This window comes from Pygocentrus nattereri, chromosome 15 (assembly GCF_015220715.1).
Source record: "Pygocentrus nattereri isolate fPygNat1 chromosome 15, fPygNat1.pri, whole genome shotgun sequence".
In the NCBI taxonomy this organism is placed as follows: Eukaryota; Metazoa; Chordata; class Actinopteri; order Characiformes; family Serrasalmidae; genus Pygocentrus; species Pygocentrus nattereri.
Window position 1 is genome coordinate 18,119,112 of NC_051225.1, and position 20,600 is coordinate 18,139,711.

The following is a 20,600-nucleotide window of genomic DNA, read 5'->3' on the forward strand; positions in this document are numbered from 1 at the left end:
ACTGGGATTTTCACACACAACCATCTCTAGGGTTTACAGAGAACGGTCCAAAAAAGAAAATATCCAGTGAGCGGCAGTTTTGTGGACAAAAACGCCTTGTTGATGGTCAGAGGAGAATAGGCAGACTGGTTCGAGATGATAGAGAGGCAACAGTAACTCAAATAACCAACCAAAATCTCCAACACCTTGTTCAAAGTATGCCACGAATAATTGAGGCAGTTCTGAAGGCAAAAGGGGGTCCAACCTTTTACTAGCAACCTAATAAAGTGTCCAGTGAATGTACTGCATATGCTTAAACTACTAGAGGGTTCACGTGACAACATAGTTAGTAAGTAAATAAATATATATATATATATATATATATATATATATATATATATATATATATATATATACACACATACATACACATATACACATATACACACACACACCTCAAAAAAATAAAAGGAACAGGAGCCAGGAGGCGCTACCAGGAGACAGGCCAGTACACCAGGAGACGTGGAGGAGGCCGTAAGAAACCAGCAGAACCGCTACAGAGAACACCAGGATTGGCAAAGTCGCCACTGGCGCCCTGTGCCCTTCACAGATGAAAGCAGGTTCACACTGAGCATGTGACAGACGTGACAGAGTCTGGAGACGCCGTGGAGAGCGATCTGCTGCCTGCAACATTCTTCAGCATGACCGGTTTGGCAGTGGGTCAGTAATGTTGTGGGTGGCATTTCTTTAGAGGGCCGCACAGCCCTCCATGTGCTCGCCAGAGGTAGCCTGACTGCCATTAGGTACCGAGAGGAGACCCTCAGACCCCTTGTGAGACGATATGCTGGTGCGGTTGGCTCTGGGTTCCTCCTAATGCAGGACAATGTTAGACCTCATGTGGCGGGAGTGTGTCAGCAGTTCCTGCAAGATGAAGGCATTGAAACTATGGACTGGCCCGCCCATTCCCCAGACCTGAATCCGATTGAGCACATCTGGGACATCATGTCTCGCTCCATCCACCAATGCCACGTTGCACCACAGACTGTCCAGGAGTTGACGAATGCTTTAGTCCAGGTCTGGGATCTCAGGAGACCATCCACCACCTCATCAGGAGCATGCCCAGGCATTGTAGGGAGGTCATACAGGCACTTGGAGGCCACACACAATACTGAGCCTTATTTTGACTTGTTTTAAGGACATCACATCAAAGTTGGATCAGCCTGTAGTGTGTTTTTCCACTTTAATTTTGTGTGTGACTCCAAATCCAGGCCTCCATTGGTTAATAAATTTGATTTCCATTGATTTTTGTGTGATTTTGTTGTCAGCACAATCAACTTTGTACAGAACAAAGTATTCAATGAGAATATTTCATCCATTCAGATCTAGCATGTGTTATTTGAGTGTTCCCTTTATTTTTTTTGAGCAGTATAATATATATATATATATATATATATATATATATATATATATATATATATATATATATTATATATATATATATATATATATACACACACACACACACACACACACACACACACACACACACACACACACATTTTTTCTTCTAAGGCAAATTAATTTTTTTAATTTGTGCTGGCTGGCTGGTTGTACCCAACTGGGTACATCATGATTGTTTCAAAATTTAAATGTTTCAACTAGCATGACTAAACTCAACCATATTAAAAATAAGCAGTCTGCTCTAACAACCACATGGGCTAGTTCTATTCAGCAGGGTTGCCATTTCAATAGTTCAAGTTTGAGAAGGATAGGCTAGTGGATGATAGAGGATAATCCATATCATGGTACCACTGTGATTCTTGGGAGCTGAATCCTGCGTGTTTTATACAAAAATATTTTCCTTCAAAATGGGTTTGATGGAAACAACTGAAATTTCTTTAAATGCTCTGAGATGACATATCTTCTGCTAAAATGTTTTTTTTAATTCCTCCATTCTTTTCTCTTTGGCCACACAAATAGTTTTCACAAATGCCAGTATTTTCCCCTGTGATTATCATTTCAGGGGGAAAGTGTTGGCATGTGTGAAATAACACAGTTCAGTAATTATGTGGAGAACTGCTGTTAAGATGACTGTTTGAGGGGTTCTACCACTGCAGAAATTCCCCACCAAAAAGACTCAAGTCTCCTGAATATTACCATTTATAAATTTATAAATCATGTGTAGACATAAAAAAAACAAGTCGATATGAGTAGGACACTGACCATTTGACTGTTGCAGACTGCAAAGTCAGCCACTTTGCCCCATCCAACATGCACCACATCAAAGCAGCGGTCTGGCTCCCAGCCATAAACTTGCAAATTGTCCTCTGAGCCACTGTACAAACAGCTGCCATCAGGACTGAACAGCACACACTAAAAAAAAAAAAAAAAAAAAAAAAAAAAAAAAATGTGGTGAAAGAAAGATCATAATGGTTCAATTACTTCATTCAAAAGTAAAATGTTAGGCTGGGCAGTGGTGGGCTGGAGGCTAGGGAACTGGCCCTGTGACCGGAAGGTTGCCGGTTCGATCCCCAGTGCCGACAATCCATGACTGAGGTGTCTTTGAGCAAGACACCTAACCCCCAATTGCTCCCCGGGCACCAAGGATAGGGGAGGATAGCCCACCACTTGTGTGTACTCACTGCCCCTTTGTTTGTGTGTGTGCTCACTGGTGTGTATGTGGTGTTTCACTTCACAGATGGGTTAGATGCAGAGGTGGAATTTCCCTGTTTGTGGGATTAAAAAAGGTATCACTTAGGAAAAACAGGAGGAGATCTAGAGAATCAAACCAAACTTATAGTATGCCTGACCTGACTGCCAATAGTATTGGGTAAACACAGATTCCATGTATTGTGATGGCCATCAGGTTGGAGAGTTTAAATAAAATAAAGGTGCTGTCTATAGTTGTGATGTGTACAGAGCTGGACATTAAGTCTTGGAATCTGTGTTCTCTTTTCTTATTTCTCAGTTAATATCCTCTATCAGCCCCAGTATACTGTGTGTTTTTCAAACATCCTACAATGATAAATACAGACTGCAGTAAAGCCTATGAGCTAATCTAATACAATAAGAGCTAGCCATTTTGCTATTTTAACAAGAAGCAAACAAGTTGTTGAAGTCTGACCAGAAACACAATCATGTTCAGTTGGTCCTTTAATATGGCTTCTCTGTGCTAACCAAGTCTAGGATGACCAGCTTGGCAAACACCTAACAGAGCTTGTGAAGAGCAAACACATAAACTGTATCAAATAAACAAAACATCAAACGTCTGGGCACATTTTTTGTTGACAAAATAAAATAAGTCACCGTTCTCTACAAGGAACAAAGCTAAATGCATTTTCGTGCACATTGCACATTTTAGTGCACAATTTGAGTTTAACACACTGGAAAACAAAAAATATTAAATATGGCAAAACTACCACAGGCCACATTTTATTTCAGGCCACCTTTCTACTATGTATAGAAAATGCATTCAGCAAGCTTCACATGAACACAGACATTTCGTATTTTTTTCTGCGATATGTTACATTCGGCAAAGAAACAGTAATTGTAGTAGTGTTAAAATGGTCAGAAGTGTTGTCTGTAAGGAATGTGCACTTTTTTAATGTAATCAACAAAACTATTTGACCAGGGGCGTCTGAACATTGGCAAACAAAATACTACCAAATTACTACTACAAAATAAGACATGCCTCTTTTCATACAAACTTCACCCCCATTTGCAACGGATAGCCTGAATATTAGTGCATACAATTTCAGTGCCATCTCCTTGCTATACAGGCGAAACTCAACTCTGAATTTGGCCCACATCGAGCTATATGTGGACAGCTTTTATCTTTTATAAAATAATTAGTTAGTTGCAGCAACAAGGAAAAAAAAAATTAAGTCAGCAGTGGGATCTCACTAATGCAGACACATTGTACAGTTACAAACGGTGTGTAAATTAAGCAAATGGCTGAAGACAGACTAAATATTCTCCAAGGAAGAACATGGTTTTGTTAAACTAGTTGATCTAGGTTGAACAGTTTGGCACATAGCTTGCTAACAGGCTAAAGGGCTACTCTAAGAATACTTGGTGTCAACTTATAAACAATGATTAGTATTTTGCTGTTTATTTATGCTGTTGAATACATCATGGCAGACAGTCAGAATTATGGCAAATTATTGTTTCAATTGCAGGTTAAGATATGTACATCCATGTTCAGATATGTAAATCCATGCTCAAAATTATGTGGCACAATAACTCCTAGATCTAAAGTAAACCTAAGAAAGCCTTAATTAGCTAACTTAAACTAAAGTTTAATCCTTGTTGGAACAACCCACCTCAACCTCTATCACTGTATTCTTTTATAGTCAATGTGTCTGAAAAAGTGTGTAGTTTAGTTTTTTTTTAACCCTTCAGATCATGTCTTTCTCCACCTTCTCAATATGTGGCAAATTGCATTAAAATAAAATAAAAAAACGCCCTCTGAAGTGTGAATTTTAACTATTTATGATTTACACTAATTTAAGTGCATCCTAGTAATATTTATTAGCAATTGTCACCACAAACAACCACCCCCACTAGTACTATTACAACTACTAAGTCTCCCCACTCTCTCCCTACTTTGACGCCCCCCCCCAACTCTCCCCAATCTCTCCCTACTTTACCGGCGTGCTTCCTCAGAGTGTTATTCTGTACATCTGTACCACTTTTGGTCTCAATCAGATGGAGTGTGTGAATTACAGATAATAGAGTTGTAAAAACTCCACCCAGATGGATTCACTGACATTTTACAAAGGATGTCTGCAACAAGTCAACATTTTGCTGATAATTATTTACTTACAGACTCCAATCTTCAGTTTCTGACCACATTTTGGATGATAAGGTGTAAACTGTAGGATTAGGTCAATATAGGTAAAAAAAAAAAAAAAAAAAAGGTAATAATTAGTAAACTACTTGCATTTGCAAAGATTTATTTTAGAAAATAATTTGATACTAACTGAACGTGCATAACCTGTATGGTACAAGCCTTTTACTCATTTTAGAGTTTTAAAACATGAGCAGATGGCCTAGGCTATAAGAAGATTGCCAGCACTCTGAAACTGAGCTATAGCACGGTAGCCAAGGTCATACAGCAGTTTTCCAGGACAGGTTCCTCGCCAGGGTCGACCTAAGAAGTTCAGTCCAGGTGCTCAGCGTCATATCCAGAGGTTGGCTTCAAAAAATAGACACGAGTGCTGTCAGCAAGCTACAGAGGTTGAAAAAGTGGGAGGTCAGCCTGTCAGTGCTCAGACCCTAAGCTGCACAATGCATCAACTCTGACTGCATGGCCGTCATCCCAGAAGGTAGTCCAGAAACAGTTTGCTGAAGACCAGCAGTCCAGGAATATGGATTACTGGAGCCATGTCCTGTGGTCTGACAAGACCAAGATGAATTTGTTTGGCTTAGACGGTATCTAGCATGTGTGGTGGCGTCCTGGTGAGGAGGACCAAGATAACGGTCTCTTGCCCACAGTCAAGCATGGTGGTGGTAGCATCATGGTCTGGAGCTGCTTGAGTGTTACTGCCCCTGCGGAGCTGTGGTTCATTGAGGGAAACATGAATTCAAACATGTACTCTGACATTTTGAAACAGGCTGGCTAACGACCCCAAACGCACCTCCAAGATGACAACTGCCTTGATGAACGTAAAGGTGAGGGACTGGCCAAGAATGTCTCCAGACCTAAACCCAATTGAGTACCTGTGGGAAGGAGGAGGAGCGCAAGATGTCTAACATCCACCAGCTCCATGATGTCATCATGGAGGAGTGGAAGAGGATTACAGTAGCAACCTATGCAGCTCTGGTGAATTCCATGCCCAAGAGGCTTAAAGCAGTGATAGATAATAATGGTGGCCACACAAAATATTGACACTATGAGCACAATTTGGACATGTTCACTGTGAGGTGGACTCACTCGCGTTGCCAGCTATTTAGACATGAATGGTTGTGCATAGAGTTATTTTCAGAGGACAGTAAATCTGTATTGCTATTCAAGCTGTACACTGACAACTTCAAATTACATTCAAGTTTCATTTCTATAGTTTTGTCCCATGAAAAGACAAAACATTTGCAGAAATGTGAGGGGTGTACTCACTTTGAGATACTGTACCTGCTGAAATCTGACTTGCTGATGGCGACCATGTTTTTTTTAATATGACATCAGGCTCATAGATACTAATCCAGGACAGCACATTTTAGTACCATGCCAATTTTCATGTTAATCGGATAACCTTTGATTGGGAAACACTTTTGATTGGGAAACACTTTTGATTGTAACCTAGTGCCACCTAACAATGCATTTCCACCAAAATCTGAAGATAATCTATGCATCTATGTAAATGCCTATGAAGTTTAGTAACAGTCAATGCATTTGAGTTACAGCTGTATATGCATGCTTCTTGAAATTTGAGCTCCACCCACATTGTTATTTTTTATTTATGTACACACGCACAAACGCACACACACAAACACATAACTAAAATTATTACTACTACTATTAAACAGTACAATTATATGGGGACTATTATAGTGCCAACACTGGTATTCCTATTAAAGGAGTTTGAAGTACTTGCCTTAGAAACAAAGATGTAGGCCTATAGATTTAACAAGTGTGCAGTATGCAGCTTACATTCAAATCTAACAAAGCTGGGAAAACAAATATGGGAAAAATCAAAATGTAAACAAGAAATCAAATTTGGAGATGCAGAAAGAAACATCCTTAAATTGTGAAGGGCCAAGACATTCCCAACCTTAGACAAAGGCGCCATAAACAGTGATCAAAAGGTAAGTCAGCACCCCTGCACAGCTACTCAGTTAAAATTCACAACACCTTGTTTGCCTGCAACCCATGCTCATTCAGCCTCCCTGTGGCTAGGGAACAAAATGAGACTGTCGAGACTTTCATTCCTCAAGCCTACCTTACAGGTCCTCTTTCTCCCTCTGATGAGCCAACCATCTTGAATTTCTCCAAATCCCACAGCTTTACTGTCCTGCCAAACAGACAAGTAAAAACATTTCTTGGAGGAATGTTCAAATGTACTTTGAAATCAGAGTGACATCACACAGAAGCCCTAAAACAAATGTAAATCAACGTAGTGGTAATTTACTGGGCACCTCTGAACATAGAGTTACGTCACAAGGTGAAAGTCACACTGGACTTTCATCTTGATATTGTCTTCACTGTGGTGGAGCAAAAATCAGGCTATTATAGATGCTCCTGGTGATTTTAGAGAGAATGCATAAATCAGTGAAACAGCATCAGGAGAAATTGAAATAGATGATGGCTAGAGTGTGACAGGTCAGCAATGATTTTCTCTGCATGTTGGTAGAGTTCCATGAGATTGTGAAAGAGATGGTATAACACTGTATGACAGATTAATGTACAGAACTGAACCAGCAGTTCTTGAGGCAACTTGAACTTCTTCAGTTGGATCAGGAAGTACACTGCTGGCCTTTCTTGGAAATGGAGTTGATGTTGGTGTCCCACTTCAGTCTTTGCGGAGTGCAGTTCCCAGGAACTCCATAGGCATCACCTTGTTGAAGCTGGTGAGGGCTGACAGGTGTAGGGTGCTCCTCCTGAGGTCCAGCTAATAACCACCCATCTGTAAGCAGGCTCATCAATATTGGATGAGACCCATGACTAGTGCTATCTATAAACTTCAGGACTTTTGACAGAGATAGCCGTAGAGATGCAGTCATTACTCTAGAGTGAATAAAGTGGGCAGTGGGCAGAACACTCATTCAAGGGGGCACTAGTTCAGTTTGAGTACATGAGAATTTTCTTGGTACCTGCCTGTGAGGAAGTAGGTGATTCACTGGCAAGTGGCACACTGTGCAGGCTAGAACCAGGGCCGAACACTTATTTTCTTCTGTTCAGTTTGAGCTGTGTGGGACTAAATCTGGCACATTGGCGTTAGATCTTCCAATCCAAGTACTAATAACAGTTATCAAAATGTATACACCAACTACTCGCATTCCTCTCCCTCATATAAAGTGACTGCTGTCCCACAGCCCCAACCAAAACTCAAGTATAAAAGCAAGTATATTCTTAAAGTTTTTTAAAAACTGCAGTTTTTATTATGTATTACACTGTTACTTATAGCATAGCTAGATGCTGCTTCTTACTTGTGTTAGCCACAGGAAGAATCCCTCCTGTGGGTTCCTTCTATAAGAAATTAACTTTGTTCACAAGAGTACAATAGCTAGCAGTCCACCTTAACCGTAAAGTGACATGTTATCCTAGCATTGTTAGCTAAGCCCTACTAACATCAAGGCTCACAGAGTTTCCTTACAATTTTTCTTCACAGTTGTGATGTGAGTTTTTCTTCACAGATTTGTCCAAAAATATGACCATGCTGACTGATAACAGGATTGTGTGTTCTGTGTTTCAGGAACACTGCCTAGCAGTCAGGCAGCTAGCTAGCCACAGGTTACAGATATGTTAATGCTGCAGACCATTCAAATATTCTCTATAAAATAAACATAGTCCCTCTTTTAACACACCTTCCAGGTAAGAAAAATTTTAAACATTATCTGGGGCTCAGCACACAATTGGATTTTTTTTTTTTAATAAAACAAGCCAGAGACTGTTACATTGGGTACTCCTAAACACTGCACCACTTCAAGGCTGTGTGCTGAGCCCCATGTTATACTGGCTTTATATTCACAGGTATATAGTGGAGTCAGGACAATAACTTTACTCTCAAGAGTAAAAAAAAAAAACAAAGAACTGCAAGAAAACCAAGTAAAGCAGTCAGAAAAAGAGCAACGTCACATAATTATCAATAGTAAACTGATTGAGACCATTCACAGTTTCACGCTTCTTGGAATTCACAACAGTGATAACTTATGGTCTATCAACACTACTTGGCCAAAAACGGACAGCAGAGGCTACACTTCCTGAGGAAACTCACAAAAGTACACCTCCTGCAACAGTGCCTTACAGATTTCTACATATGCACCATTGAGCCCATACTCACACATTATTTAACAGTGTGGTAGGCATGCTGTAACCACAGAGAGCAGGAAAGCAGCCCAGTCATCAAGATAGCCAAAAAAATATTGACTACCCACAAGATTTATTTTTCATCCCGCATCTGACTCAAAGTAACTGACTTACTGTTTCCCATGTGCCAGTAAGAACAGTCCTTCAATTTCATATAAGACTTACTATTTGTATAATATAATGTGCTGTCTTGCACAGTTTGTTATTTCTGCAATTTAACAGAACTGTGCATTATTTTTTAATATGGTGATTACTGAAAATATCACTGTAATGATAACTACTGCATGGGACCTCCTGAGTGGTGCTACCATCTAAGCATTGGCGCCATCACGAAGAGATAACAATTGACATCACACAGGCATGTCAGCTGACATAACAGATAGGTTCGTTTGTGCTCTTCACTAAGCGCTTTGAGCTGTCCAATTATGCTGTATTAGTAGCAGTTCAAAAAGATGCTGTGGCTGGCTTCACATGACTCAGATGAAGCAGGACCTAGCCTTAACCCTCCTAATGCAGTCCTAATATTGTAGAGTGAGGCGTGGCCCTGGATCAACAGGGCAGGTGCTTAAATTGAATTTGTTTAACCAATCGCAAAGTTAATCCTGTGACATCACCAAATGCGACCAGGTCTTTTTTTCTTCTTCTTTTTCTCTCTATTTTTAAACTCACTGGAGTGAAGCTCTAGATAAACCGCATCTTCTGGTAAAGGTAAGAGATTTCTTTAAGAAGTTTACATCATACATGCTTAAAAACGTAGTGCTGGTTTTACATTACACAAATATTTACTTTAGGTAGCCTTAGCTTGGTTATTTAATGTCTGATAGCTATTGCACTGCTACGTTAAGCTATCTGGCTAGCCTAATGGTAGGCCTAAATACTCATTTTAGACCCTTTTTCACTGTTAAACTTAAACTTGGAACAGTCTTTTTTTTTTCTTAAAGACAAAGTTATGGAACTGGATCTTTTAGCTTTTTTGCAGTTACCTAGATAGCTAGAGCAGTTAGACCTTTGCTGCTCAAGGAAAATCATGCCTTACATTTTCTTGGGGACATCCTATAGAACAGCTGTGTTAAAATAAAATGCACTACTTCTACAACAACAGTAGCAGCAAAGTTTTGAAACAGATCTTTCAGGTTTCTCCCCATATTTAGCTAATTTAGCTCATTGTGTGGCCCCAGAATCATCTTTCAATCTTGACTTGGGGACATGATTCAGTTGTGTTGACTCAGGATTTGGAAGTCTGAGAATATGGCTGTGAATTAGAGCTTGGTGATCTGCCCTGGGTGAGTACATGCATTTTGGTGGCAGTTGGGCAAGGGAAATAATACGGATTGCAAAAATTAATGGGGCTATGGGAGGAACGAAAGATGAAAAATTAATTAATAATAATAATAATAATAATAATAATAATAATAACAACAACAACAACAACAACATAGAGGAGCAAAGTCAGGCAAAGAAGTAACAGTTTGAGTGGTAGCAAAAATTAATGAGTCTAAGGGAGAAATGAGGGATGGGGAAAAATAAATAAATACATAAAAAATAATAATAATAATAATAAATAAACAGATAAGTGCGGGTCAGAACAACATTGAATTTGTGCTTGGGGGCCTATCCTGAGATAGTGCGTGCAAAACGATGTCTCTTGGTCAAGCAGAAGTATAGTAGATTGTCATGCAATTTTTCACCCGACAATCAGACCAGACAATCTGGAGTTGGAACAGAGCTGATATCTTGAAAATTGCATGACTAGTTACGTGGCAAAAATCCATAAAAAAAAAATATAGAAACATGCAATTCCTGAAAGAAAACACAGAATAGTTGGAATGGTTATGCAGCAGTAAAATGATATCCAAGGTGGTTTCTAAATTGTTGCTAGGCAGTTGCTATGCCAAAAGCTAAATTACTGCTAGGCAGTTGGCATGGTGCATGTGGTGTGTGTTTACTTGTGTGTAGAGATTTGCAAAATGTTACCTATGTGTTAAAAATGAATGAGAGTCTACGTTAAGAATAAGGGATGAATAAACGTTACATTGAGGAGAGCAGGTCAATATGGCTGAGGATTAGAGCAGTCAAGAAAAAGATAGATTAGGGCTTTGTTGTGGGCAAAAATAAAAGGGACCCTATGGGAGTAACGAGAAATGAAATAAATGACACAGAGAGGAATACGGGTAAATGTGGCTGTGGATTAGAGCTTGAGGATCTACCTTGAGTATATGTAGTTAGTTGCTGTCAGAAAAAAGAAAGATCATGGCTTTGGGGGAGTCTGTGAGAGGACTGAAGGAAGTACATGGATTTTGGTGTCTGTTTGGCAAAAGAAAACTTCGGTGGCTGTTGGGTTAAAAGACAGATTGGGGCTTTAAAAGAAAATGAATGGGACTCTATGGGAGGAATGAGGGATGAAAAAAAACAACACAGAGGAGTACAGGTCAGCGTGGCTGTGAACAAGAGCATGTGGACCAGCCCTAAGAGAGAACATAAAAAATCTGAAAATCTAATGGTACTCTATGCGAGAAACGAGGGATAAACAAAAGGATAAGTCCTGGTCAGAACAACAATGTTGGATTACCAGTACTATTTAGTCAAACATACCTAATGACAAAGTTGTTTAGTCAGAAGAACGGAGTATTCTGTCAACATTTGCAATTTTTAACAATTACATTCATTTTATTTAATGTACAGCACATTTATCAATTTAGTGTATGCTAAATTTTTTTATTTTTTGGTGATTTTCAGACAAGGTGAATGTCTGAAGGTTAAGATGTCTGCAGTTATCTGTTAGATCCTAAGAGAGCTCTAAAATAAATTAGACAAATATGACTGAACAAGAAATCTGAGTTCAGTGTGTTTAACAAATTGTTAATTCTCAAAAATCCTTTTGATATATGTTTTGGAACAAATTCTTCAATTTTGACAGAACCTTCTATTAACTATACAGGTTTTAGCTGAAGAAGGGGAAATAACAGATTGGTACTCTGTAATGGGCAATATCCCGATAAATGATGTTGGGAGAGGAAGTGTCGAATTAGTGAATCACTAATATCAGAATGGACCTTACTCTCTGGGGTTCCACACGCTTCAGCAAAAAAAAAAAAACAGCACTCGCTGTACAGCACTGCTGCCAATTTCAGTCTGCTGCTAAGCCCTCATGGCACAGAGCAGAGACTTGCCAGGTTTTCACAGCTCAGAGCAAGATTAAACTGCACCACTGCTACAAAATTCAGAAACCAGAAAATGACAATCATGAGGCACAAAAATCATTTCAGAACGCCAAACAGACAGTCTTAGAAGACTCACTACTCATATATACACTGCTCAAAAAATAAAGGGAACACTCAAATTACACATCCTAGATCTGAATGAATGAAATATTCATTGAATACTTTGTTCTGTACAAAGTTGAATGTGCTGACAACAAAATCACACAAAAATCACACTACAGGCTGATCCAACTTTAATGTAATGTCCTTAAAACAAGTCAGAATGAGGCTCAGTATTGTGTGTGGCCTCCATGTGCCTGTATGACCTCCCTACAACACCTGGGCATGCTCCTGATGAGGTGGCAGATGGTCTCCTGAGGGATCTCCTCCCGGACCTGGACTAAAGCATCCACCAACTCCTGGACAGTCTGTGGTGCAACGTGCCGTTGGTGGATGGAGCGAGACATGATGTCCCCGATGTGCTCAATCAGATTCAGGTCTGGGGAACGGGCAGGCCAGTCCATAGCTTCAATGCCTTCATCAATCTGCTTTCATCTGTGAAGAGCACAGGGTGCCAGTCCAATCCTGGTGTTCTCTGGCCAACGCCAAGTGTCCTGCACGGTGTTGGGCTGTGAGCACAACTCCCATCTGTGGACGTCGGGCCCTCATACCATCCTCATGGAGTCGGTTTCTAACCATTTGTGCAGACACATGCACATTTGTGGCCTGCCGGAGGTCATTTTACAGGGCTCTGGCAGTGCTCCTCCTGTTCCTCCTTGCACAAATGCGGAGGTAGCGGTCCTGTTGCTGGGTTGTTGCCCTCCTACGGCCTCCTCCATGCCTCCTGGTGTACTGGCCTGTCTCCTGGTAGCGCCTCCAGCCTCTGGAGACTATGCTGACAGACAGAGCAAACCTTCTTGCCACAGCTCACATTGATGTGCCATCCTGGATAGGGTAGTAGAGTCTGTCTCATGCTACCATGAGTGTGAAAGCACCACCAACATTCAAAAGGTCTGTAGTCCCCACCTGCAGAACCACTCCTTTATTGAGTGTGTCTTGCTAATTGCCAATAATTAAATTAAACTTCTCAAAAACAGAAGGGCGTCAACCAAACACATTCAGTCATTGGAATGACCCCTTCCAGGCTCAATGGTCAGTGAGTGAATTCAAATAGATGAAACAAACTATTTTCTAACTATTTATAACTAATCACCATGATAAATCAATTTGGCATATGCTGTCATGTACTCATTGACACTTCATACCTGTCAGCACTCCCTGAGGCCAGAAGGTACTCATTAGGGTGAAACTGGACCACGGTGACTGCTGATGTATGTTCTGTAAATTCTGTGATCATCTTTCCAGCTGTTAGATCCCACAGCTAGAGGGTGGGGGAGATGGTGTGTAAATATAGAGTAAACTCTGAACAAAAGAGAAATCATGCAATCAACAACAGCCACATATTTACACAGAAAATACATCAAACATTTCTTGCCTTGATTGTGGCGTCATCACTTGCTGAAGCAAGCCACTTTCCATCTGGACTAAAGGCTAGACAACGTACTGCTTGAGTATGACCCTAGAAAAATAAACACAAACGTTAAATTTTGAGAAAGAAACAAATTTTGAATTTGATGCCTGCAACACAAAAAAAATTTCACAGGGCAAAATGAGTGAAAAGTTCACAGAATATTCAGAGTTATGTTACAGCATTTTGAAACACTGCACAATAGGTAAGCTAACTGGTAATGATAATGCTTCCAATAATAAGTTCAACTTATATAGTGCCTTATCTCAGACACAAGATCGTTTTACAGAGGTGCAGGGGGAATAAAATATATAAAAAAACAGCGAAGAGAAGAGTAAAAATGATTAGAAATAAGGTAGGTTTTAAGATTAATTTTAAAGAAGGAAAGTGAGGAACAGTCAGAGAAATTATGGTAATGAGGCACTTAGTTTAGTGCCCATGACACTGCAATATTTTCCTCCTACCATGCCAATCTAAATTTTGTAACAACTAGACAACCAAGTGTTTGGACAGGGCAGCAAGGGTGCAGGAGCTCGGCTAAGTAGGCTGGTGTTGTACAGTTTGTAAGCTAGCATGAGAACTTTAAAATGAACATGAATAATAACAAACAGGGTATCATGACTGGGTATAAAGGGAGCATCCACAAAAGGCTCAGTCTCTACAAGCAAAGATGGGTCGTGGCTCACCACTTTGTGCCAAAATTAAATTAATGGTTCAAAAAGAACATCTCAACTCAAGATTGTAAAAAATCTAGGACTTTCATCATCTACCAGATGTAATATTATTAAAAGATTGAAGGAATTTAGAGAAATCTCAGATCATGTAGAGCAATGCCATAAACCACTGCTGAATGTGTGTGACCTTCTGTCATGCTACTGTGTTAAAGCCCAGCAGCATGATTTCATCTCCTATTGAAAATGTATGCTGCATCATTTGGAGAAGAATCAGAAAATAACCATCACAAACTCTTGAGCAGCTGAAGTCTTGTACCAAGCAAGAATGAGCAAAAATTCCACTTACAAAACCTAAGATGTTTTTTTTGTGTGTGCTGCAGGTATAGAACTGTAAATTTACTTATATTAACAAAATACAGACTTCAGACTCGGAAGAAGAGACTTAATTCCCAAACTGTCATCACCGCTGAGCAGCTTTTCAGTCAGCAACTGTAACAGAAGAAAACCTTAACAACCTGGAATTAGCCAGAAATACCACCCAATACCACTTGCCAGACATGTAGTAGTCTCATCTTCAGAGTCTGACCAAATCAGACTGAGCCATAAAAACTGCCTCAAAAAAACAAAAAAGCTGCTCAGCGGTGAAGAAAATTTGGGAATTTAGTGTAAGAAGCTGGGGAACGAACTGCTGGCTGTGCAGTGAGTGAGTGTGGGGAGTCGCTAAGAAAGTAGGCAGAGAAACAGATGGACTACAGTCTGTTATTGTGGAACTATATAGTGGATCTATATAGTAAGTGGAGCCAATAAAGACAATGAGCATATATACACACACACACACATATGAACTTGAGTGGCATCCCATTCTTAATCCATACATTTTAATATGATGTTGGCCCATCCTTTGCAGCTATAACAGCTTCGATTCTTCTAGTAAGGCTTTCCACAAGGTTTAGGAGTGTTGATGGGAATTTTTGACCGTTCTTACAGAAATGCATTTGTGAGGTCAGACACTGATGTTGGACAAGAAGGCCATGTCTTTATGGACCTTGTTTGTGCACTGGTGTGCAGTAATGTTGGAACAGGAAGGGGCTGTCCCCAAACTGTTCCCACAAAATTGGGAGCATAAAATTGTCCAAAATCACTTGGTCTGCTGAAGCATTAAGAGTTCCTTTCACTGGAACTAAGGGGCTGAGCCCAACTCCTGAAAAACAACCCCACACCATAATCCCCCTCCATCAAACTTGCCACAATGCCATCAGACAAGTACTGTTCTCCTGGCAACCTCCAAATCCAGACTTGTGTGTGTTTTATATTATTTATACTATTTATTATTATAATAATAATTATTTTAAAAAATGTATACACACAGGATTTGAAATGTGGACTCGTCAGACCACAGGACACTTTTCCACTTTGCGTCAGTCCATCTCAGATGAGCTCGGGCCCAGAGAAGCCGGCGGCGTTTCTGGGTGTTTTGATATACGGCTTTTGCTTTTCATGGCAGAGTTTTAACTTGCACTTGTAGATGGAGCAATGAACTGTGTTCACTGACAATGGTTTTCTGAAGTGTCCCTGAGCCCATGTGGTAATATCCGTTACAGAATGATGTCGGTTTTTAATGCAGTGCTGCCTGAGGGATCGAAGGTCACAGGCATTCAATGTTGGTTTTCTGCCTTGCCGCTTACTTGCAAAGATTTCTCCTGATTCTCTGAATCTTTTGATGATATTATGGACTGAAGAAGGTTATAATGCATGTTGAGAAACATTGTTCTTAAACTGTTGGACTATTTACTGATGAAGTTGTTCACAAAGTGGTGAGCCTCACCCCATCCTTGCTTGTGAACGACTGGAGCCTTACAAGGATGCTCCCTTTATACCCAATCATGACACACCTGTTTCCAAATTAACCTGTTCACCTGTGGAATGTTCCAAACAGGTGTATTTTGAGCATTCCTCAACTTTCCCAGTCTTTTCTTGCTCTTGTCCCAACTTCTTCGGAACGTGTTGCAGGCATCAAATTCAAAAATGAGCGAATATTTGTCAAAAAACAATAAAGTTTATCCGTTTTGAACATTAATATCTTGTCTTTGTAATGTATTCAATTGAATATAGGTTGAAAAGGATTGCAAATCATCGTATTCTGTTTTTATTTATGTTTTACACAATGTCCCAAACTTCATTGCCAATTTGGGTTTGAATTAACTTCTTTCTTAAAAATAAGTTACAAATTATGTGCATAAATATATATAAAGGGAACACCCAAATAACACATCCTAGATCTGAATGAATGAAATATTCTCATTGAATACTTTGTTCTGTACAAAGTTGAATGTGCTGACAACAAAATCACACAAAAATCACACTACAGGCTGATCCAACTTTGATGTAATGTCCTTAAAACAAGTCAGAATGAGGCTCAGTATTGTGTGTGGCCTCCACGTGCCTGTATGACCTCCCTACAACGCCTGGGCATGCTCCTGATGAGGTGGTGGATCTCCTCCCAGACCTGGACAAAAGCATCCGCCAACTCCTGGACAGTCTGTGGTGCAGTCTGTTGGTGGATGGAGCGAGACATGATGTCCCAGATGTGCTCAATCGGATTCAGGTCTGGGGAATGGGCGGGCCAGTCCATAGCTTCAATGCCTTCATCTTGCAGGAACTGCTGATACACTCCAGCCACATGAGGTCTAGCATTGTCCTGCATTAGGAGGAACCCAGGGCCAACCGCACCAGCATATGGTCTCACAAGGGGTCTGAGGATCTCATCTCGGTACCTAATGGCAGTCAGGCTACCTCTGGCGAGCACATGGAGGGGTGTGTGCGGCCCTCCAAAGAAATGCCACCCCACACCATTACTGACCCACTGCCAAACCGGTCATGCTGAAGAATGTTGCAGGCAGCAGATCACTCTCCACAGCGTCTCCAGACTCTGTCACGTTTGTCACATGTGCTCAGTGTGAACCTGCTTTCATCTGTGAAGAGCACAGGGTGCCAGTGGCGAATTTGCCAAACCTGGTGTTCCTGGCAAATGCCAAGTGTCCTGCACGGTGTCGGGCTGTGAGCACAAACCCCATCTGGGGACGTCGGGCCCTCATACCACCCTCATGGAATCGGTTTCTAACCGTTTATGCAGACACATGCACATTTGTGGCTTGCTGGAGGTCATTTTGCAGGGCTCTGGCAGTGCTCCTCCTGTTCCTCCTTGCACAAAGGCGGAGGTAGCGGTCCTGCTGCTGGGTTGTTGCCCTCCTACGGCCTCCTCCACGTCTCCTGGTGTACTGGCCTTTCTCCTGGTAGCGCCTCCAGTCTCTGGACACTACACTGACAGACACAGCAAACCTTCTTGCCACAGCTTGCATTGATGTGCCATCCTGGATGAAATGCACTACCTGAGCCACTTGTGTGGGTTGTAGAGTCCGTTTCATGCTACAACGAAAGCGGTGTGAAAGCACCAACATTCAAAAGTGACCAAAACATCAGCCAGAAAGCATAGGTACTGAGAAGTGGTCTGTGGTCCCCACCTGCTAATTGCCAATAATTTCCACCTGTTGTCTATTCCATTTGCACAACAGCATGTGAAATTGATTTGACAGCTTGATTTACTTTGGAGTTATATTGTGCTGTTTAAATGTTCCCTTTATTTTTTTGAGCAGTGTGTATGTATGTATGTATGTATGTATGTATGTATGTGTATATATATATATATATATATATATATATATATTACACAAACACATATACACACGTGCTTTACTTTAATACATATATTTATGAATTACACAGGTAAATTTTGCTAATGCAGAGCACTGCGATCTTCACTCAACTAGAACAGTTTAGTGACTTACCTTATACCTGAACACACATCCTTTCCTTCTTACATCCCACAGCTACATAAAAAAAATAAAAAAAAAACGTTTTTATGCAACTTAATACAACATGCACACTTTTCCAGATACCTAGAGTAGGATATAGTGTTAAAATGTTGAAAAAAATAAGTCAATGTGCATCACCTTAATGTTAGTATCCACAGAGCCAGAAGCAAGGTATTCCCCAAAAGGATGAAAGTCTAGACTGCAAATATTAGCCTTGTGTCCCATTAATGTACGGAGTACTAAACACAAAACAATGCCATATTTGTTAACATGAATATATTTTGTCCCCCATGATTCACATGCTCAACACATCTCTTGTTCATTTTCTGGTATATAGGCTATATATATATATATATATATATATATATATATATATATAAAAATAAGACACACACACACACACACACACACACACATACATATTTGTTTTTCAGTTTTTGTACTGTGCTTGTTGAGTGCACAGAAAATGAAAACAGCAATTTACACACTAAACTCACTTTTGGCAGCTTCAAGGTCCCAAACTCGCAGAGAACCTGATTCAGAACCAGCCACCACTTGCTCTTCAGAGCTACTAAACTGAACACACACCACAGGGCTAGTGTGACCTGTCAAACTCTATATAAGATAACAGAAGAAAAACAAACACTCATCAGCCAACAAATTGTCATTCTTAAACAACAACAAACAAACACTAGCGGAGGGGCCACTACCATGATGCAGTTAGGTTTGTTGACAGCCCAGATGTTTACTCTGCAGTCTTCTCCCCCAGTAGCCAGCAAACGGCTTGAGGATTTACCCAGCACCAGCGAAGACACCTTACTTGAGTGAGCCACCATATCCTCTACAGCACAAAACATAAAAAAGTAATTACTAATAAGGAAGACCGTGGCGTGAAAACAAAACATCTCTGACAACCAAAATGTAATACAACAGCATCTGACCTTTACCATTTCCGATTATAATACTGTTCAATTGTGGATAAAAGTTCAATTAAAGTATGAAAGATACTCACGGAGCTTCCACGAAGTTTTGGTGACACTTGACAGCGCCATAATGAAGACGACGTTAAGTACTCTTCAGGATGCTACTAGTACAAAACGGAATGCTTGGTTCATCATTGGACAGAATCAAATAGCTCGTCTACACATATTTGCCGTAAAACGTGTGGGTTGAATTGTTAGTGAAGAACGTAATCAGTCTAACTTATTCTTCTTTTACCTGATGGCCATCTAATACAAAACACACAAGCACAATATATCATTCAATGCTGACAATAAGCGTTTTAAAACATGTTTTAATGCGATTAAGTGACTCTTTTACCTAGCATTTGCCCCTTTGACTTAGCTAGTAATCTAACGTCACCAAACCCAAAGTGAAGAAGTTTGAAAGGACCACGGCGAACTAACGTTAGCTAGTTATCTTAATTGCTTTACATAGGCACATTCGCTAGCATTATTGAACCAGCAGGCTTAGACAGTCACAATTGCGTCTATTCAGTTTTTTACTCAGTGCTTGGGTTAGTTGAATAGCTTCTCAGTTTATTAGTTAGCGTTAGCCCGCAATATTAACCTGTCAGGCGTTATAGGAAGCAGACTAAAGTTAGCCTTTGTATCTCATCGCCTCCCAAACTATAGGATTCTACACCAATGCTAATACACTTGCATGCTGCAGTCGTCCGGTGCCGTGAACATGGCGCTTTCTCTCACGAAAATCCTGCACGAGTACATTAGTATAAAAGTACATTACTATTACTATGAGTTCTGTTAAGTTTAAGTAGTAATCCACCATGTATGCCTGTTCTTAGTTTGTATCAGCGCATACTCTATGCGTCTTGTAAAGAGACCGGGGTTTCTGATTGATTGCTAACAATAGAGCACCTTGGCAACTTAAATTTGCGTCCGGGTCAGATAGAAGCGACGTCAGAGAACTTGTAGCAGAGCCGGTTTATGAGGAGCCTGGCCACTTCTAAGCACCCACCCGCCCCCGACCCCCGTTATAGCAAAAACAGGCATGCTAAACAGTAGAGGGCGCTCGCAAGGGAGACCTCAATGAAAAGGAATTAATGGAGCCCAACGGCTATAAACGAAAAATTGAAATAGTTTCTAATCAATTACCTAGAACGTTTATTTCGTTTTAGAAAGTAAAAGGATGTATTTACTAAAAATGCAAAGAAATCCTATCAATGTACTTCCTTTTTTCTACAGCAAACGGGTTTTCGGCAGCAGGGGGCGGGCTTTACTGCCAGAGCGTGATGATTGATTGGCGAGTGGAGCAGCTCATTGGCTGTTCACGCTCACTGACGTCATGGAGCTACATAAGACG

At 40.5% G+C, this 20,600-nt stretch overlaps 1 protein-coding gene across 5 annotated transcripts in view; it reads right to left on the bottom strand.

The window, feature by feature from the left end:
• Positions 1–20,173, bottom strand: part of katnb1 (katanin p80 (WD repeat containing) subunit B 1) — a 36,881-nt gene extending 16,708 nt beyond the window's left edge. For 3 of the 5 annotated variants that reach the window (XM_037545325.1, XM_037545326.1, XM_037545327.1), the window contains exons 1-9: positions 19,291–20,149; positions 18,989–19,119; positions 18,776–18,893; positions 18,417–18,517; positions 18,252–18,293; positions 13,700–13,783; positions 13,470–13,585; positions 6,918–6,989; positions 2,203–2,353 (exon numbers count right to left, since the gene is read on the bottom strand). In XM_037545325.1, coding sequence (XP_037401222.1) covers positions 2,203–2,353; positions 6,918–6,989; positions 13,470–13,585; positions 13,700–13,783; positions 18,252–18,293; positions 18,417–18,517; positions 18,776–18,893; positions 18,989–19,119; positions 19,291–19,330 — 855 coding nt within the window. In that variant the 5' untranslated portion in view covers positions 19,331–20,149. The other 2 variants (XM_037545324.1, XM_037545323.1) reach the window with 2 other exon arrangements.
• Between the last annotated feature and the right edge of the window lie 427 nt (positions 20,174–20,600).